This window comes from Macaca nemestrina, chromosome 4, assembly GCF_043159975.1.
Source record: "Macaca nemestrina isolate mMacNem1 chromosome 4, mMacNem.hap1, whole genome shotgun sequence".
In the NCBI taxonomy this organism is placed as follows: domain Eukaryota; kingdom Metazoa; phylum Chordata; class Mammalia; order Primates; family Cercopithecidae; genus Macaca; species Macaca nemestrina.
Genome location: NC_092128.1, coordinates 20350556 through 20377697, shown reverse-complemented (window position 1 = coordinate 20377697; position 27142 = coordinate 20350556). Strand labels below are relative to the sequence as shown.

Genomic DNA, 27142 nt, shown 5'->3' with positions numbered 1-27142 from the left:
GCCAGGCATGGTGGCACATGCCTGCAATTTCAACTACTTTGGAGGCTGAGGTGGGAGGATTGTTTGAGCCCAGGAGTTCAAGACCAGCCTGGGCAACATGTCAAAATCCTGTCTTTACAAAAAAATTGTACAAAAATAGCCAGGCGTGGTGGCACACTCCTGTAGTTCTAGCTACTCAGGAGCTTAGGCAGGAGGATTGCTTGAGCCCAGGAGGTCAAGGCTGCAGTGAGCCAAGATCGCACCACTGCACTGCAGCCTGGGTGACAGAGCAAGATCCTGTCTCAGAAATTTTTTTAAAAAGTTAATACGGGCCGGGTGCAGTGGCTTATGCCTGTAATCCCAGCACTTTGGGAGGCCAAGGCAGGTGGATCACCTGAGGTCGGGAGTTTGAGACCAGCCTAACCAACATGGAGAAACCCCATCTCTACTAAAAACACAAAATTAGACGGGTGTGGTGGCGCATGCCTGTAATCCCAGCTACTTGGGAGGCTGAGGCAAGAGAATCACTTGAACCCAGCAAGCAGTGGTTGCAGTGAGCCAAGACTGCACCACTGCACTCCAGCCTGGGCGACAAGAGCAAAACCATCTCAGAAAAAGAAAAAAAGTTAATGTGGTAAATTTTTTGTTATGTATATTTTGCCACAATGAAAAGACTCAAAAGGGGAAAACAAAGCTGGTTGGAGGAGGAAAATGAGGAGTTCTGCTTTATTTTACTTTTCTTTTGCTTTTTGAATGGAGGTGGGGGTAGGGTTGCACCATATTGCCCAGACTGGTCTCGAACTTCTGGCCTCAAGCAATCCTCCTGACCCAGCCTCCCAAAGGAATGGGATTACAGGTGTGAACCACCACGCCCGGCCAGGAGTTTTGTTTTAAACTTGATAAATATGAGATTTATACACTTGTCAACTCCAAGAATAAATGTCCTATGGAGAGAGAAAGGTAGGGAGCTGGATGTACGCAGGAACTAGGGATGAACATGTGGAGATGGTGAAGTCTTGCAGTTAGTTTAGGTCACACGCATGCCCAAATGTGCCCGATACTCATGTTAAAAATGCTTCTTGCTGTTCTCCAGGGAAATGGCTTCTTCAGCCAATTCACAAGGAATGGGTGTCATTTAGCAATCAAGAAATTGGCAACTGCTGTTAAGAGAGTTACAAAGCTATAAAAATATTTCAGAGAACCACCACAAAAGTGAGCCATACAACACAGAAAATAAAAGTGATGAATCTGATAGAAAAATATATATATATATATTTTGGAACAGAGTCTCACTCTGTCACCAGGGCTGGAGTGCAGTGGTGCGATCTCAGCTCACTGCAACCTCCACCTCCCAGATGCAAGCGATTCTCCTGCCTCAGCTTCCTGAGTAGCTGGGAGTAGCTGGGACTACAGGCACGCACCACTACGCCCAGCTAATTTTTTGTATTTTTAGTAGAAATGGGGTTTCACCATGTTGGCTAGGCTGGTCTCAAACTCCTGACCTCATGATTCGCCCGCCTCGGCCTCCCAAAGTGCTGGGATTACAGGCATGAGCCACCATGCCTGGCAGAAAAATAATTTTTAGAATTTCGTCTATAAAATAATTTTTTAAAACAAAGTGGATAGGAATACATTTCTATAAGCAATGTGCAGTACTAACATTAGTTATAAAATGTTGCTGAGAAAAATAAAAAGAAATAAATGGGGAAATACACTTACAGCAGGACAAGAATACTCAGTATTATAAAGATACTGATTCTCACTACATTATTAGCCTATAATGTCAACAAAATCTCAAACTCTCATAGGATTTATTTATTTATTTATTATTTATTTGTTTATTTATTTTTGAGACAGAGTTTCATGGTGTTGCCCAGGCAGGAGTGCAGTGGCATAATCTCGGCTCACTGCAACCTCCACTTCCTGGGTTCAAGCGATTCTCGTGCCTCAGCCTCTCAAGTAGCTGGGATTACAGGCGTCTGCCACCAAGCCTGGCTAGTTTTTGTATTTTTAGTAAAGACAGGGTTTCATCATGTTGGCCAGGCTGGTCTCGAACTCATGGCCTCAGGTGACCCACCCGCCTCAGCTTCCCAAAGTACTGGGATTACAGGTGTGAGCCACCACACCCGGCCAGATTTTATTTTATTTATTTATTTATTTTTTTGAGACGGAGTCTCACTGTGTCGCCCAGGCTGAAGTGTAGTGGCCAGATCTCAGCTCACTGCAAGCTCCGCCTCCCAGGTTTATGCCATTCTCCTGCCTCAGCCTCCAGAGTAGCTGGGACTACAGGCGCCCGCCACCACGCCCGGCTAGCTTTTTGTATTTTTTTAGTAGAGACGGGGTTTCACTGTGTTAGCCAGGATGGTCTCGATCTCCTCGTGATCCACCCGGCTCGGCCTCCCAAAGTGCTGGGATTACAGGCTTGAGCCACCGCGCCTGGCCTATTTTATTTTAATTAATTTATTTATTTATTTTAAGGGGAAGGTGGGAGTAGATCTTAATAAAGTGGCTCCAAAATTTTTCTAGAAAAATAGGCCTGAAAAAATACTGAAAAAGATGTTTGACCAGGGGAATTGACCCTATCAGAAATGAAAAGTATACTATAAAATACTATAATTAAAACATCATATATCCAACCTATCTATCCTTTTCTCAACAACTTGAAATGCTCTTTATCATATAATAAATCCCCATATATACTTGAATCTACAAATCTATTATTAGAACAGATTATTCAAAAACAGATTCAAATATATAATGAATGGATTATTCAAAAAATATACATCATGGGCTGGGCATGGCGGTGTACGCCTGTAATCTCAGGACTTTGGAAAGTTGAGGTGGGTGTATCACTTGAGGCCAGGAATTCGAGACGAGCCTGGCCAACATGGTGAAACCCCATCTCTACTAAAAATACAAAAATTAGTTAGATGTGGTGGTGCACACCTGTAATCCCAGCTACTCGGGAGGCTGAAGCACGAGAAACACTTGAACTCAGGAGGCAGAGGTTGCAGTGAGCTGAGATCACTCCACTGCACGACAGCCTGGGTGACAGAGCGAGACTCCATCTCAAATATATATATATATATATATATATATATATATATATATATATATATATATATATATATATATATATGTATACGTGTGTGTATATATATGTGTATGTGTGTGTGTGTATATAATATATACCTATATATATATACACACACACACATACACACACCCCCCAGAGCAACTGGTTAGTCATGTGGATATAACAAAGCTAAATCTGTAGCATGTTTCTTGTACCCAATTAAACCCACAGAGATCTAACATTTCAATATTAAGAATAAAACCAAATCAGCTGGACACAGTAGCTCAAGCCTGTAATTCCAGCACTTTGGGAGGCCAAGGCAGGCAGATCACTTGAGGTCAGGAGTTCGAGGCCAACCTGGCCAACATGGTGAAATGGCATCTCTACTAAAAATATAAAAACTAGCCAGGTTTGGTGGCGGACACCTGTAATCCTAGCTACTCAGGAGGCTGAAGCAGGAGAATCACTTGAACCCGGGAGGTGGAGGTTGCAGTGAGTTGAGACTGCGCCACTGCACTCCAGCCTGGGTGAGAAAGCAAGCTTCCATCTCAAAAAATAAAAAATAAAATAAACAAAAAATAAAACAAATTGGCTGGGCGTTGTGGCTCACACCTGTAATCCCAGCACTTTGCGAGGCCAATGCAGGTGGATTATTTGAGGTCAGGAGTTCGACACCAGCCTGGCCAACATGGTGAAACCCCTCTACTAAAACACAAAAATTAGGTGGGCGTGGTGGCCCATGCCTGTAATCCCAGCTACTTGAGGGGCTAAAGCAGGAGAATCGCTTGGACCCAGGAAGGGAAGGTTTCAGTGAGCTGAGATGGCGCCGCTGTGCTCTAGCCTGGGCAGCAGAGTGAGACTCCACCTCAAAAAAAAAAAAAAAAAAAAGAATAAAACCGAATTAACACAATAGAAAGGACATGCAAAAAACTCCTTAGGAATAAAAACTGCAAAAATCAATAAAAATGTTAATTAATCTAAATAAATACTGGCTCCAAAATCATGACAATTTAGAAAAACTTATGAACAAAGTGTAACTGAAATCCTGGGCAAACAAGATTTGGAAAACAGTAATTGGCAAGATCATATTTAATGTCCTTGTATTGTCTAGCTTGGGAGGTCAAGATTGCAGTGAACTATGATTGCACCACTGCACTCTCACCTGGGTAACAGAGTGAGACCCCATCACAAAAAATAGCTGAAATAAGAGTTGAAATTACAAAAAAACAAAATAAACTTCAATTCAGTTTAAAGAAAAAAAAAGAATTTAAGGTCCAAAGCCATATAAATGAGAGAGGAGAAAGAAAAAAACCAGTTACCAGATAAAGGTAGCAAATAATATTAAATATTGTAAAGGAGTGTTTTCAATAGTTAAGGGCTACCTCTAGAATAAAAGAAAGTACATTAATTCCAAGTCAATAAAAGGAAGTACAGGGGAGGGAAAGGCAAACTCAATCTAACACAAGTTAGTCAAGGAGAAAAGGAAAGACATGATTCAGAAGAAAAAAATATTTTCCTGAAACTGTGCCACACATAAGAAATACAAAATAAATAACAGGCCAGGCACAGTGGCTCACACCTGTAATCCCAGCACTTTGGGAAGCTGAGGCAGGTGGATCACCTGAGGTCAGGAGTTCAAGACCAGCCTGGCCAAAATGGCAAAACCCCACCTCTACTAAAAAAATACAAAAATTAACTGCGCATGGTGGCACATGCCTATAGTCCCAGCTACTTGGGGGTCTGAGGCAGGAGAATTGCTTGAACCCGGGAGGTGGAGGTTGCAGTGAGCCGAGATCCCATCACTGCACTCCAGCCCGGGCAACAGAGCAAGATTCTGTCTCAAAAAATATATAAATAAATAAAAATAAATGACAGAAGCCCAAATATGCCAGGAGAGGTAAGTGGGTTCAACTCATTATCGAAAGACAGAATATCGACTGGGTGCAGTGGTTCATGCCTGTAATCCCAGCACTTTGGGAGGCTAAGGTGGGTGGATCACGTGAGATCAGGAGTTCAAGACCAGCCTAGCCAACATTGTGAAACCCTGTCTCTATTAAAAAAAAAAAAAAAGTTGGCCGAGCGCGGTGGCTCAAGCCTGTAATCCCAGCACTTTGGGAGGCCGAGACGGGCGGATCACAAGGTCAGGAGATCGAGACCATCCTGGCTAATACGGTGAAACCCCGTCTCTACTAAGAAATACAAAAAAAAAAAAAAACTAGCAGGGCGAGATGGCAGGCGCCTATAGTCCCAGCTACTCAGGAGGCTGAGGCAGGAGAATGGCATAAACCTGGGAGGCGGAGCTTGCAGTGAGCTGAGATCCGGCCACTGCACTCCAGCCTGGGCGACAGAGGGAGACTCCTTCTCAAAAATAAAAATAAAAAAAGAGAGAAAGAAAAAAAGAAAAGAAAGGAAAAGAAAGGGGGAAAAAAAAATAAACTATAGCTTTACAAGAGATACTTTTTTTGAGACAGGGTCTTGCTCTGTTGTCCAGGCTACTAAAATACAGGGTCCAGGACAGCAGTGCGATCATAGCTCACTACAGCCTTGACATCCTGGACTCAAGCCTCCATAGCTCACTGCAGCCTCGACCTCCTGGGCTCAGGCAATCCTCCTGCCTCAACCTCTGAAGTAGTTAGCTGGGACTACAGGTGTACACCACTATGTCTGGCCTTTGTTTTTTTTTGCAGGGGGTAGGGCGCGTAAAGAGGGGTCTTGTTTTAATGCCCAGGCTGGTCTCAAAATCTTGGCCTCAAGTGATCTTTTCATCTCACCCTCCCAAAGTGCTGGGATTACAGGCATGAGCTATCTCACACCCGGGCTCAAGAAATACATTTAAAACAAAGCAGTATAGAAAGGTTAAAAATAAAGAGTTGAAAAAATGCACATGGAAAATATTAGCCAAAGCTACTTTCAATATGTTAACATGAGAGAAAATAGAATTTGAGGCCCTTCATTCTCAAAGACAATGATTTTTTTAAAAATTTGTATTTATTTATTTTTGAGATGGAGTTTCGCTCTTGTTGCCCCAACTGGAGTGCAGTGGCGCGATCTCGGCTCATCGCAATCACCGCCTCCCAGGTTCAAGTGATTCTCCTGCCTCAGCCTCCTAAGTAGCTGGGATTACAAGCATGTGCCACCACGCCCGGCTAATTTTGAATTTTCAGTAGAGTCAGGGTTTCTCCATGTTGGTCAGGCTGGTCTGAAACTCCCAACCTCAGGTGATCCACCCGCCTCGACCTCCCAAAGTGCTGGGATTACAGGCGTGAGCCACTGCACCCAGCCTTTTTAAAATTTTTAAACAGTTTAAGGCAGCCACAAAAAAGAATGAAATTATGTCCTTTACAGCAACATGGATGCAGGTGGAGTCCCTTATCCTAAGAAAATTAATGCAGGAACAGAAAGCCAAATACCCTATGTTCTCACTTTTAAGTGGGAGCTCAACACTGGATACTCATGGACATAAAGAGGACAGCAATAGACACTGCGGACTACTAGAGTGGGGAGGGAAAGGGCAAGGGCTGAAAATCTAACTAGTGGGTACTATGCTCACTGCCTGGATGACAGGTTCAATGATACCCTAAACCTCAGCATCAGGGAATAGACCCAGGTAACAAACCTGCACACACACCCCCTGAATCTAAAATAAGAGTCGGCTGGGTACAGTGGTTCACACCTGTAATCCCCTAACTTTGGGAGGCCCAGGAGGGAGGATCGCTTGACCCCAGGAGTTGCCTGAGCAACAAAGCAAGACCCCATGTTTACAAGAAATTTAAAAATTAGCTGGGTGTGGTGGCACACACCTGTGGTCCTAGCTATTCTGGAGGCTGAAGTAGAAGGATTGAGCCTGGGAGGTCAAGGCTACAGTGAGCTATGACAGCACTAGTGCACTCCAACCTGGGTGACAGAGTGAGACCCCATCACAAACATAACTAAATAAAAGTTGAAATTATTAAAAAAAAAAAAAACTTCAGTTTAGACAACTACAACAAAAAAATGTAAGGTCCAAAGCCATATAAGGTTAAAGAAATACTTCAAGTAATAAGACTAATGCATGGACAAAAATCAGTCATATGCTAGAATGCAATGAAAAGACAGCCTCGCTGGACGGATCACAAGGTCAGGAGATCGAGACCATCCTGGTCAACATGGTGAAGCCCCGTCTCTACTAAAAATACGAAAATTAGCTGGGCGTGGTGGCGGGCGCCTGTAGTCTGAGCTACTTGGGAGGCTGAGGCAGGAGAATTGCTTGAATCAGGGAGTCGGAGGTTGCAGTGAGCCAAGATTGTGCCACTGTACTCCAGCCTGAGCAACAGAGTGAGACTCCATCTCAGGAAGGAAGGAAGGAAGGGAGGAAGGGAGGAAGGGAGGAAGGGAGGAAGGGAGGAAGGGAGGAAGGGAGGGAGGAAGGGAGGAAGGGAGGAAGGGAGGAAGGGAGGAAGGGAGGAAGGAAGGAAGGAAGGAAGGAAGGAAGGAAGGAAGGAAGGAAGGAAGGAAGGAAGAAAAAGAGGCCTTGAAGAGCTATCTGGTCACCCATGTTCATAGTAGCATCAGTCAATAGCTAGACAGTAGAGGTGTTCATCAACAAACACATAAGCAAAATGTGGCCTATCCATACAATGAAATAGTATTCGGCCTTAACAAGGAAGAAACTTCTGACCTATGTATGCTACATGGATGAACCTTAAGGACATTATGAGAAATGAAATGAACCAGTCACAAAAAGACAAACACTGTATGATACTACGTGTGAGGGATCTAGAATAGTCAGTTTTACAGAGACAAACAATAGGATGGTGGTTTTTAGAGGGCAGGGGAGGGGGAACAAAGTGTTTGTTTAATGAGTATAGAATTTCAGCTTTGTAAGATGAAGAGTTCTGGAGATGGATGGTGGTTATGGTTTCATAACAACACAGATGTACTTAATATCACTGAACTATACATTTAAAAACTGTTAAGATAATAAATTTTAGGCCGGGCGCGGTGGCTCAAGCCTGTAATCCCAGTACTTTGGGAGGCCGAGGCAGGTGGATCACGAAGTCAGGAGATCGAGACCATCCTGGCTAACATGGTGAAACCCCGTCTCTACTAAAAATACAAAAAAACTAGCCGGGCGTGGTGGCGGGTGCCTGTAGTCCCAGCTACTCGGAGGCTGAGGCAGGAGAATGGCGTAAACCCGGGAGGCGGAGCTTGCAGTGAGCCGAGATCGCGCCACTGCACTCCAGCCTGGGTGACACAGCGAGACTCCGTCTCAAAAAAAAAAAAAAAATAAATAAATAAATAAATAAATAAATTTTATGTTACGTATATTTTACCACAATTTAGACATGCCTGTAATCCCAGCACTTTGGGAGGCTGAGGTGACTGGGATCACGAGGTCAGGAGATCGAGACTATCCTGGCTAACACGGTGAAACCCCATCTCTACTAAAAAAATACAAAAAATTAGCCGGGTGTGGTGGCAGGCGCCTGTAGTCCCAGCTACATGGGAGGCTGAGGCAGAAGAATGGCGTGAACCTGGGAGGCGGAGCTTGCAGTGAGCCGAGACTGTGCCACTGCACTCCAGCCTGGGGGAAAGAGCCAGACTGTCTCAAAAAATAATAATAATAATAAAAAGGAACTCTGCTCAACAATGTCTTGCTATCCTCTAACCCCTCAAAATAGATATCAGGCAAACTACTCTATAGGCAAATTTCACCAAATGTTCAAGGAGGTTAACACCTACCTTATAGAAACTATTTCAGAGAGATGAAAAAAGTCATGTAATGAGGTTTATAACCTTCATAACAAAACAAAACAAGGCCAGTACAAAAAAGAAAACAATCTCCCATCTATTGACAATGATGCCAAATCATGTGATTAGCTCTGCAAGGTGGATGTTAATATTCCTATTTTATTGATAAGAAAAACAAAGGTAGGTAACTCACCAGGGTCCCATGGCTCACAGTGAAAATGAATGTAGCCTCACATCTTTCCTGGCCATGGCCCTGCCTCTAGGACAGGACTAGAGAGCAAGGCTCCCCCCTCCCTCCAGCCTTCCACAACTTAGGGGATTTCCCAGTGGCCACTGGTGATGGGAGAAGACCTCGGGTGTCAGCACTCACCAGGACGGGCTCCACCAGCTTCCCCTCCGGCATGACTGAGCGGTTCATCTTGGCAATGTGCTCCAGAGTGGCCACGGCAGCCTGAGTGTTTCCAGTGGAGACATTGAACCGGGCAGATTCAGGAATAAACTGGGTAGAGATTACAAAGAACATCAGAGTGGCCACTGCTATAGAACCCAGGAGTACAGCTATTATTGCTCTATACACTGTACAGTCCTAGTTTCCCAAGATAGGAAAAGTATGTGCCAGCTTAAACGCATGCAATGTAGCAGGTATTCTGTTGGATTCAAAGTTGATTTGGAACAAAAAAGGTCATGTTCTCCTTATCATAGTGCCTTCTAGGATGATGGCAGGCTGATACTCAGTTTAGCACCAATAGGACCCAACCTAGTTGTTAACATAACGCAATTCTCACTTTCAATTGGTAAATAGCCACTGCCACAGGCGCCTCTCTCCACCCCCTCCCCAGGAACCCCAGGACCTCCCCACCATGCAACCGCCAAAGGGTGACAGGAGCAGGGGGCTCCAGCACCCACATGGTGAAGAATCAGTTCTGACTGTCAAGGCCCTCAACCCACTGAACGCTGAATAGTTTGAACATTGCACGCAGAAAATAGTATGGGCTTCCACTGAAGCTGGAGACTCAACTCTGACCACCTCCCATCTCTCACACCTCACGCAATCAAGGCTGTTGGCTCTTCCTCAAAAAAGCACCTCCACAGCAGCACCTGGCCCCACATTCCCATGGCCAGAGAGGGCAGTTTGGGTCCCCCCTCTTGGTTATTCTGACACTTTTGATTTTCCAGCCTTTTTCCTCTTGCCTCATGCCCAGCCTCCACAGCAATATGACAGTTTCCCAGCACATAATCTCTTCCACAGTCAGAAGTCCCCTCCTTCAACACCTCCAAAATCCCTTTTTTAAAAACAGTCCAGAGGTCTTTTTATTTTTTGCACTTAATATGCCATGAATTCATAGGGAGAAGTTTCCAGCAGCTCAGGCTCCCCACCATGGTTCTCACAAATGTGCCTCTCTGGGTGGAAAAGGGCTGGTGCTTCAGCTGAACCCAGGTAACCTACCCTTTGGCTTCCTTTTTTGTTTTGTTTTGTTTTTTGAGATGGAGTCTCGCCCTGTCGCCCAGGCTGGAGTGCAGTGGTGCGATCTCGGCTCACTGCAACCTCCACCTCCCAGGTTCAAGCGATTCTCCTGCCTCAGCCTGAATAGCTGGGATTACAGGCACGCACCACCACGCCTAGCTAATTTTTGTATGTTTAGTAGAGACGAGGTTTCACCATGTTGGTCAGGCTGGTCTCGAACTCCTGACCTAGTGATCCACCCGCCTTGGCCTCCCAAAGTGCTGGGATTACAGGTGTGAGCCACCGCGCCCAGCCGGCTTGTTTTTCTGATCATTTTCTGCAAGTTTCAGGAAGCTATCTCGGCTCTTAGAGTGCTTAGTGTACTCAATATGCACACGAATTCCCTTAACAAGAATCTAGCCCATAACCTGCTTGTTTACAACAATGCCAACAGCATGCTGAATAACATCATAGACTCCTCCAGTTCTGCCACAGTAACACCTGGGGGCATTCCTTTTGAACAGCACCCATTCCCTTGATGTCTACAGTATCACCTTTCTTACAGATTCATAGGTATGTGGCCAAAGGAACAACTCCATGTTGTCTAAGAGGTCTGGTGACCTCTCCTCTTTCCCTTTGTGTTGGTCATTTTGGTGACTTACTGGAAGATGGCACCCGTATTGAGTCAAGGTTTAGAATGAATGGCTATCAAGGACCTTTCTAAATTCTGACATTCTTTGATTCCATAGGGTAGGTGACACCAAAGTAAAACCCTGTTCTGCCAAGCGGTCAATCTTGTCTTTGAACAATGAGTAGAATTTTACTGCAAACTAAGGAAGATGATGATTCTACAGTTGAACAGCTTACAGAGTGGGAGAGGAGGACACGCCAGCCAGTAGGCCTGTGGTGGCCTGGGAATATGTCAACAGCATCCAACAGGTGGGTGCTGAAGGATAAAGTGGAGTCAGCAAAAACACAACGGAGCTGTCAGGGAAAACTTCTAGGAAGAGGGGCAATGAGGCAGGCTAAGGGAGGTGAGGGCTGCTCGCTGGTTGAGACAGACTCCCCAGTAAAGGTAATAGGATGTGAGAAAGATGGCCAGGCACAGTGGCTCACGCCTGTAATCCCAGCACTTTGGGAAGTTGAGGTGGGCAGATCACTTGAGGCCAGGAGTTCGAGATCAACCTGGCCAACGTAATGAAACCCCTTCTCTGCTAAAAATACAAAAATTAGCTGGGTGTGGTGGTGCATGTCTGTAATACCAGTTACTCAGGAGGCTGAGGCAGGAGAATCACCTGAACCTGGAAGGCAGAGGCTGCAGTGAGCCGAGCTCATGTCTCTGCGCTGCAGCCTAGACAACAAACAGAAACTCTGTCTTGAGGAAAAAAAAAACAAAGATAGATATTTGTGGGGCATGAAGGCCACTGGACCAGCAGGAGGAGGAGACAGGAAGGAGCCATGACTGCTTCCCCACCTTGAAGGCCATGATGAGGATGATGCCTGGGATGGAGGCGATGCGGATGAGCCAGCGCCACCCGATGGTGGGGATGACCACAGAGGCCAGGCCAATGATGAGCAGCGAGCCCGCAAGCCAGAACACCTAGGGGAGAGAAGTCCAAGATTAAAGTTCTTTGGGGAATTATGACAATGAAAAAAAAAGGAGAAAAATATATTTTAAAAAAGATTAAAATTCCTTCTGTCCCATGTGCTTTACATATCCTCTTTTGGGAACCACCTTGTCCAGCATTTTGCCTTTTTTTTTTTTTTGCTTTTGTTTTGAGACAGGGTCTCACTCTTTCACCCAGGCTGGAGTGCTGTGATGCAATCTCGGCTCACTGAACCCTCTGCCTCCTGGGTTCAAGTGATTCTCATGCCTCAGCCTCCCAAGTAGCTGGGATTACAGGCACGTGCCACCATGCCCAACTCATTTTTTTTGTATTTTTAGTAGAGACAGGATTTCACCATGTTGGCCAGGCTGGTCTCGAACTCCTGACCTCAAATGATCCACCCGCCTTGGCCTCCCAAAGTGCTAGGGTTACAGGCGTAAGCCACTGCACCTAGCCCAGGGTGACTATTTCATCACTAAAGAACTGTTACCAACAAAAATGAAGATTATTTCAGAAAGCGATAAGGCCTGTAAAGAAAATGGAAAAATGTGATAGAGTGGGACTTGAGTCATCAGGGACAACATTGCCAAAGAGGCAATGAATGAGCGGGCCAGTAACAAGGCTACTACAGTAGACCAGGTCAGTGACGTAGCATTGAATGGGATTTTAGTAGTGAATGGTGAAAAAACAGGTTTGTTTTTTGTTTTGTTTTCTTTGGGATGGAGTCTTGCTCTCTCACCCAGGCTGGAGTGCAGTGGCGCAATCTCAGCTCACTGCAACCTCTGCCTCCCAGGTTCAAGCAATTCTCCTGCCTCAGCCTCTGAGTAATTGGGAGTACAGGTGCGCACCACCACTCCTGGCTAATTTTTGTATTTTTAGCAGACACGGGGTTTCACCATGTTGGTCAGGCTGGTCTCAAACTCCTGACCTCGTGATCCATCCGCCTTGGCCTCCCAAAGTGCTGGGATTACAGGCATGAGCCACCGCACCCAGCAAAATTCTTATTTTTAATTGACACATTTTCAACACATTAATTGTACAAAAATTTTTTAATGGGTGGATGAACACATTTCGGAGATAAAGGTGACAGGGTTCGCTGATGGACATTTGGACTGAAGGTCTAATAATAGAGGGTGTGTTAGTAGGGGCTTGTGATTGGGGATGAGGGACAGGGAGGGCCCAGGATGCCTCCTGAGTTTGTGTGCAAGATCACTGAGGGGAAAGTGTTTGCTATTAACTGAGATTGGAAACAGAAATAAGAGGCTTCAGAGGAAGAAGTGATTAGTTCTGAGTATCTTGTATTGAGGAGCCTGTAAGACATTCAAGTAACTATCAGGTCATTGGCTGCCTAGGTCTGAAGGTTAAGGAGGCGCTCTAGGTTGTAGAGGAAGATTTTGGGGCCAGTGCGGTGGCTTATGCCTGTTATCCCAACACTTCGGGAGGCTGAGGTGGGGGAATCACTTGCAGCCAGGAGTTTGAGACTAGCTTGGGCAACAAAGCAAGGCCCCATCTCCACAAAAATAAATTTTTTTTAATTCACTAGGCACCATGACATGCACCTGTAGTCCCAGCTACTCAGGAGGCTGAGGTGGAAGGATCACTTGAGCCCAGGAGTTCGAGGCTGCAGGGAGCTGTGATCACACCAATGTACTCCAGCCTGTGTAACAGAGAGATAAGCTGTCTCTAAAAATAAAAAAAAATTCAGGGCTCGGGGTAAAGTATTGGAATGAAAAAATATATATATATATATATCACCTCATATATATATTTATATATATACGTATATTTTTTTGAGTCTCACTCTGCTGCCCAGGGTAGAGTGCAGTGGCGCGATCTCAGCTCACTGCAGTCTCTGCCTCCCAGGTTCAAGCAATTCTCCTGCCTCAGCCTCCTGAGTAGCTGGGATTACAAGTGCATGCCCCCACGCCTGGCTACTTTTTGTATTTTTAGTATAAGAGACAGGGTTTCACCATGTTGACGAGGCTCATCTCCATCTCCTGACCTCAAGTGATCCACCTGCCTCAGCCTCCCAAAGTTCTGGAATTACAGGCATGAGCCACTGCACCCAGCCCAGTATTGGAGCATATTAGATGACCCAGGAGACATGGAAAATAAGACAAGCAAGGGAGAGACAGAACCAGGAAGCATGGCAGAGTAAGAGGCACAGGTGGAAGAGAAAATGTCCATAGGGGAGCTTGAGTAGGGCCATGCTCAGTCAATAACACCACATGTAAGACCCAAGCACTCCCAAGCCTCCAGTTTTTGGTTTTTTGTCTGTTTTTTTTTTTTTTTTTTTTGAGACAGAATCTCACTCTGTTGCCCAGACTGGTGTATAGTGGCACAATAAATGGCTCACTGCAGCCTCAGTCCCTTGGTCTCCTGAGCTTAAGTGATCCTCCCACCTCAGCCTCATGAGTGGCTGGAACTACAGGCACACACCAATAGCCCCAGTTAATTTTTTAATTTTTTTTTTTTTTTTTGTAGTGGTGGAGTTTCACCATGTTGCCCAGGCTGGTCTCAAACTCCTTGGCTCAAACAATCTGCCTGCCTCAGCTTCCCAAACTGTTGGGATTATAGGTGTGTGCCACCGCACCCGGCCTGTGCCTCCATCTTGACAAAGATTAGAAGAGAGCTGCAGGGATTGAAAAGCAGCACTATCCAGTACCTGTTAGATTCTTTTAAAATTTTTTTGTCAGGCCGGGCATGGTGGCACACACCTGTAATCCCAGCACGTTGGGAGGCCGAGGCGGGTGGATCTCTTGAGATCAGGAGTTACAGACCAGCCTGGTCAACATGGTGAAACCCCGTCTCCACTAAAAATAGAGAACATTAGCCAGGCATGGCAGCGCATGCCTGTAGTCCCAGCCATTCTAGAGGCAGGAGAATCACTTGAACCGAGGCAGCAGAGGTTGCAGTGAGCCAAGGTCACGCCACTGCATTCCAGCCTGGGTGACGAGACTTTGTCTCAAAAAAAAAAAAAAAAAGTCACCTATGTTTATTAACAAAAAATAAATTTGAAAGTATTTTCCTACTGCTTTATTTATTGCCAAGTGTATAAAGGCTTCAGTGGGAAGGGTCATCTTTTTCTTGGTTCCTCTGAAAATTCAGGGCTTTTGGTTAAGTATAGATGGGACAGGGCACCTAGACTGACCTGTTTTCTGGATTCAAAACCTCTAATCAATGGCCATCAGGGGCCTGAGGAGGGATTGGGACCACCTAAAGGAGGCAATTTTGGCCCATTCCCTCAGGTATGAGCCAGTTCTGGACTTGCAACCACCAGGATCCTTGGAAGGGAGGTAGGACAGCCTAAAGGGGTAGCAGCTGGGGCCTACTACTGAAGCTCAATGGGGAAGAAAGTTTATCCTGGATGCATTCCTAGGCTTCTGTCATTCCAGTGAAACCGGTCATTGGACTATTTGGTCGCTGTGTTCTAAATGCTGTTGGATGATGATCATCCTGGGCTCAGAAAACCTTGGAATTGGACGTATGGCTTCAAGCATTCCCAGGCCTCTTTGGTTGGTACAAAATAATAGACAGTGTATCAACTGAAGAACAATCAACCAGCCAAAAATAAACATGCACAGGCATACCTCCCTTTAATCGTGCTTTGCTTTAGTGCACTTTGCAAATATTGCAATTTTTTTAAAACAAATTGAAGGTTTGTTGCAACCCTGCCTTAAGCAAGTCTATTGGTGCCATTTTTCCAATAGCATGTGCCCACTTAATATCTCTGCTATGTTTTAGTAATTCTCACAATATTTCAAACTTTATCATTTTTCCATCTGTTACGGTAGTCTGTGGCCCACGATTTTCTATGTATCTTCTACAAAACAATTATTTTCATCGTTTGGGGGCACCACAAACTGCACCTACATAAGACATGAACTCAATAAATGTCGTGGGTTCTCATGGCTCCACTGGCTGGCTATTCTTTGGTTTCTCTCCTCTCCTTGGGCCTTCATTCTTTGGTTCTTCATTCTTCATTTTTGAGAGAGAATCTTGCTTTATTGCCCAGACTGGAGTGGGCAATACTTTGTCCATTCTTTGTCCATTCTTTGGAACCAGCCAAGATTGTCCCACTGCATTCCAGTCTGGGCAATAAAGCAAGACTCTCCCTCAAAAAAAAAAAAAAAAAAAAAATGCTAAATCTTGTGCACGAATAAACACACGGAAGAAATAAGTCCTGGTGTCTGCTAGATCAGTAGAGTGACTGTAGTTAATATTAATTGACTGTACATTTCAAAATAGCTAGAAGAGAGTAATTCACAGGTTCCTAGTGTACAGAAGAGATAAGATGATGTATATCCCAATTATCCTGATTTGATTACACGAATGTATTACCACACATATACCCAAAATATGTAAATCCATATATGAATAAAATAAATTGTTTAAATGATGCTATCTACTCTGTCTGTGCTCTAGAAATAGAACAACAAAACCTGGATGACGGCATGTCTGTTTACAGCATGGTTTACTGAGTATTTTTTTTTTTTTTTTTTTTTGGAGAAGAAGTCTCACTCTGTCGCCTAGGCTGGAATGCTGTGGTACAATCTTGGCCCAGTGCAACCTCTACCTCCCAGGTTCAAGCGATTCTCCCACCTCAGCCTCCCGAGTAGCTGGGACTACAGGCAGTTTACTGAGTATTTTAAGACCACTGTTGAGACCTACTTCTCAGAATAAAAGGTTTTTTAAAATATTATTGCTCACCAGGCAAGATGGCTCACACCTGTCATCCCAACATTTTGGAAGGTTGAGGCAGGAGAACAGCCATGAGTTTCAGAACAGCATGGTCAACATAGTGAAACCACATCTCCACAGGAAAAAAAAAAAAAAAAAAGGAAGTGAAACAGGAAAGAAAAAAAAATATATATAAATTTTTTCTTTCCTGTTTCACTTCCTTTTTTTTTTTTTTTTTAAAGAAATCAGAGCCTGCTGGGCACAGTGGCTCGCACCTGTAATCCCAGCACTTTAGGAGGCCGAGGCGGGCGGATTGCTTGAGCTTGGGAGTTCGAGACCAGCCTAGGCAACATGGAGAAACCCCCATCTCTACAAAAAATACAAAAATCAGATGGCATGGTGGTGCACACCTGTAATCCCAGTTACTCGGGTGTCTGAGGTGGGAGGATCACTTGAGCCCAGGAGGCAGAGGTTGCAGTAAGCTGAGATCGCACCACCGAACTCCAGCCTGGGGGACAGAGCAAGACCCTGTCTCAAAAAAAACAAATCAGAGCCGGCTGGGCACAGTGGCTCACGCCAGTAATCCCAGCACTTTGGGAGGCCAAGGCAGGTGGATCACCTGAGGTCAGGAGTTTGAGACCAGCCTGGCCAACATGGTGAAACCCCATCTCTACTAAAAATATAAAAAATTAGCCGGGCATGGTGGCACACATCTGTAATCCCAGCTACTCGGGAGGTTGAGGCAGGAGAATTGCTTGAACCCAGGAGGCAGAGGTTGTAGTGAGCTGAGACCACGCCATTCCACTCCAGCCTGGGCAACAATAGTGAAACTCTGTTTCAAAAAAAATAAAATAAAAATATAAGAGCCTCACTTATCCTCCAAGGTGATATAAGCTACACATGCACACACATACACACACACCCCTACACACACACTCTACAGTAATATATGTGCATATAAATGTATATATACTATGTATATATTATACTAATATATTTACATATAATTTACATATATGTACATCAATATATTAGTGTGATATATACTATATTTGTGTAGTATATGTATATATTCATTTATTACTGTAATATATATTATAGGATTATATTCTTATGGATAAGCAACAGAAGTGATTTCTTGAGATGAAATCTACTCTGGTAAAGAGGCTATGACGTTGTTGAAAGGACAACAAAGAATTTAGAATATTCATAAACTTAGTTGATAAGGCAGTGGCACAGTTTGGGAGAACTGACTGCAATTTTGAAAGAGTTTCTCTACTGTGGGTCGAATGCTATCAAACAGCATTGCATCCTACAGAGAAATCATTCAGGAAAATAAGTCCATTGATGTGGCAAACTTCATTGTTATCTTTGTTTAGGGAATTGCCACAACCACCCCAATGTTCAGCAACCACCACCCTGATCAGCCAGCAGCCATCAACACTGAGGCAAGACCTTCTACCAGCAAAAAGATTATGATCCTCTAAAGTCTCAGGAGATCATCAGAATTTATCAGCAATCAAGTATTTTAAAATTAAGGTGTGTAGCTTGCTTTTTAGACATGATGCTATTGCACACTTACTAAACTTTAGTATAGTGTAAACATAACATTTACACACACTGAGAAACCAAAAAGGTCGTGTGACTCACTTTCTTCTGACACTCACTTAATTGCCGCCATCTGGTACCAAACCAGCAATATTTCCAAGGTATACCTGTATGTACATCATATCCCATAGGATGCCAAAGGCACGTAGAACTCCTATGTTGCCTTACCTGAGACAAGGGTAACATATAGCCTCGGTATTTCGTGGGCAAAAATTCAGTCTTTATGATTAACCTAAACAGGAAGCGGGAAAAAGCACAATTTCGTTTTAAAAAAACTAAATAATCTTTTAAAAAATAATCAGTTTTTCTTGTCACAGGGATAAAGAATTCAAAAGCATAGATGTCGATTATATATCAGAAGAGAATTGTGACAGCTAATATCCACATAAGAGAACACTAAGAACTAAACTGACAGCTGCTCCTGAGTTTACATCTTTACTCCCAATACTTGAAACCTTCTAACACTTAAGAAATGTAAGCCTGCCCGGGTGCGGTGGCTCACACCTATAATCCCAGCACTTTGGGAAGCCGAGGTGGGTGGATCACCTGAGGTCGGGAGTTCAAGACCAGCCTGGACAACATGGAAAAACCCCGTTTCTGCTAAAAATACAAAATTAGCCAGGTGTGGTGGCGCATGCCTGTAGTCCCAGTTACTCAGGAGCCTGAGGCAGGAGAATCACTTGAACCCAGGAGGTGGAGGTTGTGGGGAGCCGTTATTGTGCCATTGCATTCCAGCCTGGGCAACAAGAGAAAAACTCCATCTCAAAAAGAAAAAAAAAGAAAGAAATATAAGCCTTATCTGTTTTGCCAAGGGAAGCACTGGCAAAATGTTTTCCCAAGCCTGATTCCCTTTTATTTATTTATTTATTTATGAGGCAAAGTCTGGCTGTCTCCTAGGTTGGAGTACGGTGGTTTGATCACAGCTCACTGCAGCCTCACACTCCTGGGCTCAAGAGATCCTCTCACCTCAGCCTCTCAAGTGGCTGGGATTACAGGTGCTCACCACCACACCCGGTTGATTTTTTAATTTTTTGTAGAGATGGGATCTTGCTATATTGCCAATCCTGGCCTCAAGCAACTGTTGCACCTCGGCTTCCTAAAGGGCTGGGATTACGGGGGTGAGCCACTGCACTCAGCCTGATTCTCTTTTCTAAAACATATTGGCAAATGAAAATACACCCAAGAGAAGGTAAATAGTTCTCTCAATTCATGAGGACAGTCAAGGCACAAGTTTCTAATTAAGTACATATTTTCTTTGTGAATAGAATAAATGGAAACATATTCCATCAGTTTTCTAATTGCTCTTCTCTGCTGCTGTTATTAGCCAGAATTTGGGGATTTTAACGTATTTATTGAGCTGTTTCCTGGGGTATGTTTTACATTTTTACTTAGCTTCTACTCCTTTAGGGCTTCAAAGCTCAAAGTTTACAGTATGCCCCAGGGAAGAACAATTCTTTCTCTAACACATGAAGGCAGTAATTAGGTGCTTTGACATCTCCTAAAATATTTTAAGAAAAACCTGCTCCAAGGCACTAAGAAGAGAAGAGCCCAAGGGGCCCTGTTAATTCAAGGGGTGGGGAATTCCTGCAACTGAGGGTTCTTCCCTATTTTAGGCCATTTAGGGTAATTTCTGGACATTGCCATGCATTTGCAAGCTGTCCTGGCACCAGTGGGAGTGTCTTTTGGCATGCTAATACATTATCATTAGAGTATAAAAAGCAGTGAAGACAACCAGAGCTCGCTTTGGTCGCCATCTTGGTTTTAGTGGGTTTAGGCCAGTTTCTTTACCACACCTTGTTTTATCAGCGGGGTCTCTTGTGACCTGTATCTTGTGAAAGCAGTCCTGCTGATCGCCTATCTCTTCCTGTGACTAGGAACGCCTAACCTCCTGAGAATGCGGTCCAGCAGGTCTCAGCCTCATTTTACCCAGTCCCTATTCAAGATGGAGTCACTCTAGTTCGATCCCATCTGACATATTCCCCCCCCTCCCTTTTACAAGAGGAGTCTTCAATCATAGGGTGATAGTTCTTAAAAATAGTTACTCCTAAATGTTACAGGGGCTTATGGTCAAACTAAACTCTTCCAACAAATTTAAGAAATTAATAAATGATGTTTGGATTGACTTCAAAAAAAATTTTTTTTTGAAGAGAGAGGGTCTCACTATGTTGCTCAGGCTGGTCTTGAACTCCTGGGCTCAAGGGATCTGCCTCAGTCTCCCAAAGTGCTCAGATTACAGGTGCGAGCCACAGTGCCCAGCCTGGGTTGACATTTTTGTTACCTAATATGGCACTTTTCATTAGCATTTACTGTAACAAAATATTACACATCTACAAAACAATGAATAACCTTATGAAAAAATGAGCACATGCTTGATCTAGCACTCTGTTAGCCTCACCATCAAGCATCATTTTAAGGAGAAAATTGCTCCTGCTGGAGCATTAAATAAGCAGCTATCACTAAAAACCAAACAAAGCTCAAACTGAATTTGCACAAGTGACTTCCATACATCTGTAACTTATTAATGCTGTAAATCGGAAATAAAATTTGAAGCATCCCGTCCCCCCGCCCCCATTCACCTCCCAACCACCACCATCTGAATGGATTCCCTCCTCAGCCAGGATACTCTAAAATTTAACCTGAAAGACTGGTTCAGGCCACGACAGGAAGTGCGGTCGGACATGCCTCATTATACCTTTCCAGTATTAACATCGACGCAGCCCTTAAGTCGGTAAGAAACATTTACAATCTATTTTCTCTGAAGCTGGCTACCTGGAGGCTTCATTTGCATGATAAAACCTTGGTTGTGGAGACCAGAATGCCTTAAACTAGACATTCTTTTCTACTGACAACTCTTTCAACCAATGCCAATCAGAATATGTTTAGATCAGCCGGGCATGGTGACTCACACCTGTAATCCTAGCACTTTGGGAGGCCAAGGCAGGTAGATTACCTGAGGTCAGGAGTTCAAGACTAGCCTGGCCAACATGGCAAAACCCCATCTCTACTAAAAATACAAAGAATTAGCCAGGCATGGTGGCAGGCATCTGTAATCCCAGCTACTTGGAGGCTGAGGCAGGAGAATTGCTTGAACCCAGGAGGCAGAGGTTGCAGCAAACTGAGATTGTGCCATTGCACTCCAGCCTGGGCAACAGAGCAAGACTCTATCTCAAAAAAAAAAAAAAAAGTCATATGTTTACATCTACCTGTGGTCTGGATTTACATCTACCTGTGGTCTGGAAGCCCCCCACCCTTTGAGTTGTCCTGCCCTTCCAGATGGAACCAATGTCAATCTTACATGTATTAATTGATTTATTACGTCTCCCTAAAATGCATAAAACAAGCTCCACCCCGACCACCTTGTGCATGTGTCCTCAGGGCCTCCTGAGGCTGTGTCATGGCCACATCCTTAACTTTGGCAAAAATAAACTTTCTAAATGGACCAAAACCTGTCTCAGATATGCTGGGTTCACAATGCTTTTGGTCCATTAAGTGTGGTTGTGCATCAGGACCTGCAGGGCTACACATTTCTGTCTCAGGCCCTCTGGGTGACATATTTACCCCTGTGAGTGGCCGGACACACCACAGCCCACCATCGTCCGCAGGAAGACAAACCAGACGTACGAAGGAGCAAACGAGGTCAGCAAGGAGAAATAGGCTCCCCACAGGAACGAGATGAGCAGAATCTGAAACAACAGAACACATGAATGGGACCTGCCTCAATGCGGGGAGGGAAGAAGCCCTAACATCTGAAGGTGATTTTCTGTTTCCATTCTGATAGTTGCTTCTCTGAGGAGCTAATCGATAGCCAGCCCAATGGTCTTCACAATCATCCAACAATACAATCCATGCCACTCTACTGTCTGGAAGCCCAGACCTACCAAGTTCAGACCGTTCTTTAAAACTACCCTGCTATGCCCACCCTCACGGGTGGCAGGTCCCTGAACTTGGACATCAAAAGGCAAAAACGTGTCCTTCCTACTCACAGGGCTGTTGGGGACAGAACGAAGCAGTATGTTGGGAGGAGTACAAGGAGAACGTTTAAGGTATTTGCTTTTTCTTTAATTATAAGGATCATATAAGTTCATAGTAAACAATACAGAAGAAAAAAGAAAACGTAAAAATTGAAATCACCATTGTCCAACCCAGAGAAAATACTCTTAACACTGTTTTATCTTCTCTGTTTGTAAGAGAAAACAAAGTGTTAATGGCTGTAAATATTGCAGTGGAAAGATGTACTTTCATACATGTAATGTAATACATAAGACCTTGCTCTACTGTTAAAGTTGTTTCAGATCTTCTCATTATTAAAATAAGCTGGGACGATATCTGCATAAGTCATTATGCCCTCTCTGATATCTTTAGCAAGCTAGATTTCTGGAAGACAAATGTTCAGGTTAGCAGAATATTTTCAAGGTTCCTGATTCATACTGCCAAGCTGATGGTCAGAAAAAATTATACCAATAGGGTTTAATAATATTATATAATAATAATGATATAATAACACCAATAGGGTACATAATAAGGGTGTCTATATACTTGCAAGGCATGAAAATGTCCATTTCAATGGTGCAGGACTCTTTAAGGAAAAAGTTCCTTACATATTTGATAAGGAAAAATTATATCTTACTATGTATTTTGTTTTTGATAACTCCTGTGCTTTAATGTTTTTTCCAAGGTTTCTTGACAATTTGTATTTCTTTCATAAAATGCCTTTTTTGTGCTTTTTGAGATATTTGTGTTTTCAAATTTACAAGAATCTATGATATTTATTTCATGTACTTTAAAACATACAGCCAATTCTATTAATGTTTTCCTTTGAGGTTCCTCCATTTGTGTTTATGCTTAGAGAAGATTTCACCAGAAATCAAGCAAATAGAAAAGACAGACCTGGGTTTGTAACCAGAAGACATAATTTATGTCTTGATGTTTAATCTTAGTAGGTACGTGACTTTGAGCAAGTAGCTAGTTTCAAAGTTATACCAACGTGAGCTAAATGTGTAGCTGCTTATGTTTATACCTGCAAATGTCCTCATTCTAATATGTTTTAACTCCATACATCCATCAACTTGAGAAAGAAAAGCGGCTCAGAGCAGTCTGAGGAATGTGAGGTATGCAGAATTTATCAGGTCCAGAGACACAGGAGCATGCGACTCCAGTCACATTCCCGCACCCATGCCCAGGGTAATTGTATAAAGGCATTTTGTTTTTTCTTACCTTCCCTGTAGTTTCCAGACTAGCTGATAAATCACTTAAAATGTTAACCACAAGTTGCACAATGTGACGCTCATCCATTATCTCCATGTTTTTAGATTTTGTGACACAAAGAGCGATGTAGAATCAGCTGATAGCTTACCATTTTAATGAACCAATGTAAATTATTAGTAAATAACTTAGGAAGTGCCCCCAAATTCTTTTCTCCCCTCCTTTAAAAAACCCAGTTGTCACTGCTGCTAATCGGAGCATCTATTCAGGGCAACTGGACTGTATGACTTCTGGGCTGCAATCCTCAATCTTGGTCCAAATAAACTCCCTACTTAAATTAACTTTGCCTCTGTTTCTTCCTTTAGGTCAATATTTCTGGCATAGCTGGCAGGGTTCAGAGCAACACCACCCTTTACCCCCCCCAATTACCCACAGTCTCTTCCTGAACTTGCTGCACGAACCCACTGTGTTCCCCTAACTCCAGAGATTTCACTGGGGGCAAAAGGGTGAATCTTTCTGAATCTGGCCCTCCTTTCCTTTAGGTTGAGGTCCAGAGTTTGGGGGGCTTCTTTATAAACTCTCTAAGAGCAAGGGCTTCCATTTCTGTCCCTGGACAGGACATTCAGGCGAATGGCTCCGCAGAGGACTTCTGTTTTCTCAGCCTCTGCCTCATGAGAGCAGGTTTGGCTTATGGTCTTGGCCATCCAGCACTAGTGGTTTGACTTATTCTTGTCCTAAAATTCCATCACAGGCTTTAAAACTTGCTCCTGTTTCCCACTGATTGTAATTTGGACTTGTCTTCTCATTTGTGACCGGTTCCTGCTAGTCTCAGATAGGTGTCTGAGGGTGAGTTTTCTCGCCCCGAAGTTAAGGGAGACTTGCTCCCTCCGAACCCACTTGGGTGCTCTGGGGGGCTAGAGACTTTATGGACATTCATTCATGGCACGTAGTTGTCTCCCTGAAAGAACAGCTTCTTCTGAGTTTGCTGCTGCAGCAGTGGACTAGTCACTTAAACAAAAACCAGAGGGAAAAAACCTCCCAACAGGGCTGCTCTGAAGGGCAAAAGGGGCCTCTTCCATTCCCCTTATTAACTCATTAGAAGTGAACTTACGGATAAATGGAGAACAGATGTGTGCCCCCACTGATATCAGATATCAGAGCCACTATCTGTTCTCAACCCACCACAGTAAACTGGACATGGTGGAGGCATCTAACCAAGCCATGACTGCTTCTAAGTCCCAACCTTTAAAAGTTCAAATAGAGCCACTTAGCGGCCTTCATTCCTTTAGTCCTTCTTGGTAGAGATTTCTTAGAACTCTATAATACCTGCATCTCCTTTTACTCCACACCTGGACTGCAGAGGAACAGCCGCAGGCACAGGTACCCTGAGAAAAATGTCCAGAAGATAAGCCTGGAATGTTCCATTAGGGAGGGAATATCTGCATTTTCTATCTTGGGTATTAGGAGGGAGATGCCTACTAAAGAGAAACAGCGATAAGGTTGCCCCAAAAGAATACATGAAAGACTACTCCAAATGCTACTGTGAGGGCTCACCTACCTTCCAGCGGCCATATCTGTCAGCCAGGAGGCCAAAGAGGATACTGAAAACCATGTAGCCAAAAAACACCATCTGCAAGTGGGAGCGAGACAAAACGGTTCTCTAAGCAGGTTTTAGATGTTACTTTACCCCATTAGCCATTTTCACTAGATGTAGGCTGGAAATATGTGAGGGATGGAAGTTAATTTGAAGAACAGGGTTTCACCAAGCACTTGCTTGCCCCTGAGACCCTTCACGTTCAGAATTTCGGAGGCAGGCTTTTATGATCCCTGTTGGCGGGAGCCTAACAAGGGAGACATTGCCTCAGGTGGAAACGGGGTCCTCTGAGCTGCCGCCCACCTGTTGCTAGAGGGCGGCTTCGGCTCCACTCTGTTCAGACGTGTACTTGTGAATTTCCACTACAATTTTTAAAACTGTCCGTTCATGCGCTGCCTTATTCAATACAAAAATTGGGGCCACTAGAAGCAGTCTCCCTTTATGTTATTACAGATAAACATAACTTTAACCGCCACGTCCAATCGCTCATTTAAAAAACTCTTCAGAACATATATAAGTCCTAAGATAAACCTACTTCTTTTCCTTACTTGTTCTCACAATGGCCTGTCCTCCCCTGATAAAATTCAAGGACCTGGGATTTGACACTAGGGTTTTATTTATTATAACTTGGCCTGAGTCGTCAACTGCTGTCTGCGCCTCTGGCCTCCTTATTTTCCTGCCTTCAAGAAGTTCAGGCTTCACTGCAGCCCTGACTGACGGCCTCCAGGGCAAGCAAAGGAATGCTGTTAGCTCGCATTTCTAGGGGAAAACAAAACAAACCAGAAACAGCCCTGTTTCCCTTTCGCTGTCGCTGTTCTGCTTCTTTTCTCCTTCCCCTCACTCTTTGGAGGAAAGACTGAAATGCAGTTCTCCCACACGGAACCATGTGTTCATCATATATATTCTTTCACGACAAAAGCCACGACTGGGCCCTGCGCGCTACACTTTCTAGGACAGAAATGTTCCGTAACCCTGTTAGACTGCAGAGACAGAAACCTGTCTGCTCACTGGGGTTCCGGCTCTCCCTCTCCCTCCCTCCCTCGCCCGGATCCTCAGAGGCGCCCCTTTCTTGTGCACCCTCCCCTACCTCTTCCCTCCCCGACCCTCTACCAGGAAGACGCCCTCCCTCCCTCACGCGCCCCACCTAGCGCGCCTGAGCCCCCGTCGGGCGCGCGCCTATCCCTCCAGCGCCCGTGAGCCCCCATCGGGGGCGCGCCTATCCCTCCAACGCCCTTGAGCCCCCATCGGGCGCGTGCCTAACCTTCCAGCACCCCTAATCCTCCATCGGGCATGCCCCTGACACTTCATCGGGCGCGCGCCTAACCCTCCAACGCCCGTAATCCTCCATTGGGCACGCCTGTGACCCATCGGGCTCGCGCCTAACCCTCTGGCACCCCGTATCCTCCAGCAGGCGGGCGCCTAACCCTCCGGCGCCCCTAATCCTCCATCGGGCACGCCCCTGACTCTTTATCGGGCTCGCGCCTAACCCTCGAGCTCTCATAATCTTCCATTAGGCGCGCGCCTAACGCTCCAGCGCCTTTAATCCTCCATCAGGCACGCCCCTGACCCTCCACCAGACGCGCGCCTAATCCTCCAGCACCCCTGATCCTCCATCGGGCGCGCCTAACTCTCCAGCGTCCCTGACCCTCCGTCGAGCGCGCCCCTGACCCTCCAGCGCCCCTGATCTTCCATCAAGCGTGCTCTAACCCTCCAGCGCCCCTGATCCTCCAGGGGTGTGCCACGCGCGCCTGATCCTCTCGCGCGCGCTTTCCCCCTCCCCCGCACGTCCTCCTGCTCACCCCCAGCTTTTCCTCCTCTGCCACCCTGGCACTCGACCCTTCCCCCCTCCCCCCTACAACCCTCACCCTTCCCCCAACAGCCCTGCGCTCGACCCTTCCTTACCCCCACCCCTGCCGTTCAACCCTTCACTCCCACGTCCACCCTCGACCCTTCCCCCGACACTTCCCCCCATCCCCGCCCTTTCCCGGGACCCCTGACACTTCTCCCCGACCCCCTCCCCCGACCCTTCCCCAAACCACCCCCGACCCTTCCCCCAACCACCCCCACCCTCGACCCTTCCCCCCAACACTCTATCCCTTCCCCACCCCCACTCCCACGCTCTATCCCTTCCCCACTCCCACGCTCTATCCCTTCCCCACCCCCACGCTCTATCCCTTCCCCACCCCCACGCTCTATCCCTTCCCCACCCCCACCCCGCCTCC

At 45.1% G+C, this 27142-nt stretch overlaps 1 protein-coding gene across 5 annotated transcripts in view; it reads right to left on the bottom strand.

Moving 5' to 3' along the window:
- The window catches only part of LOC105471309 (SVOP like), a 103218-nt gene that overhangs the window by 40782 nt on the left and 35294 nt on the right, over positions 1–27142 (bottom strand). For 3 of the 5 annotated variants that reach the window (XM_011723727.2, XM_011723728.2, XM_011723731.2), the window contains exons 5-9: positions 24885–24956; positions 21683–21807; positions 18293–18356; positions 11704–11829; positions 9156–9284 (exon numbers count right to left, since the gene is read on the bottom strand). In XM_011723727.2, coding sequence (XP_011722029.1) covers positions 9156–9284; positions 11704–11829; positions 18293–18356; positions 21683–21807; positions 24885–24956 — 516 coding nt within the window. Of the gene's footprint in view, positions 1–9155; positions 9285–11703; positions 11830–18292; positions 18357–21682; positions 21808–24884; positions 24957–25223; positions 25932–26181; positions 26734–27142 lie in introns of those variants that run through there. The other 2 variants (XM_011723735.3, XM_011723734.3) reach the window with 2 other exon arrangements.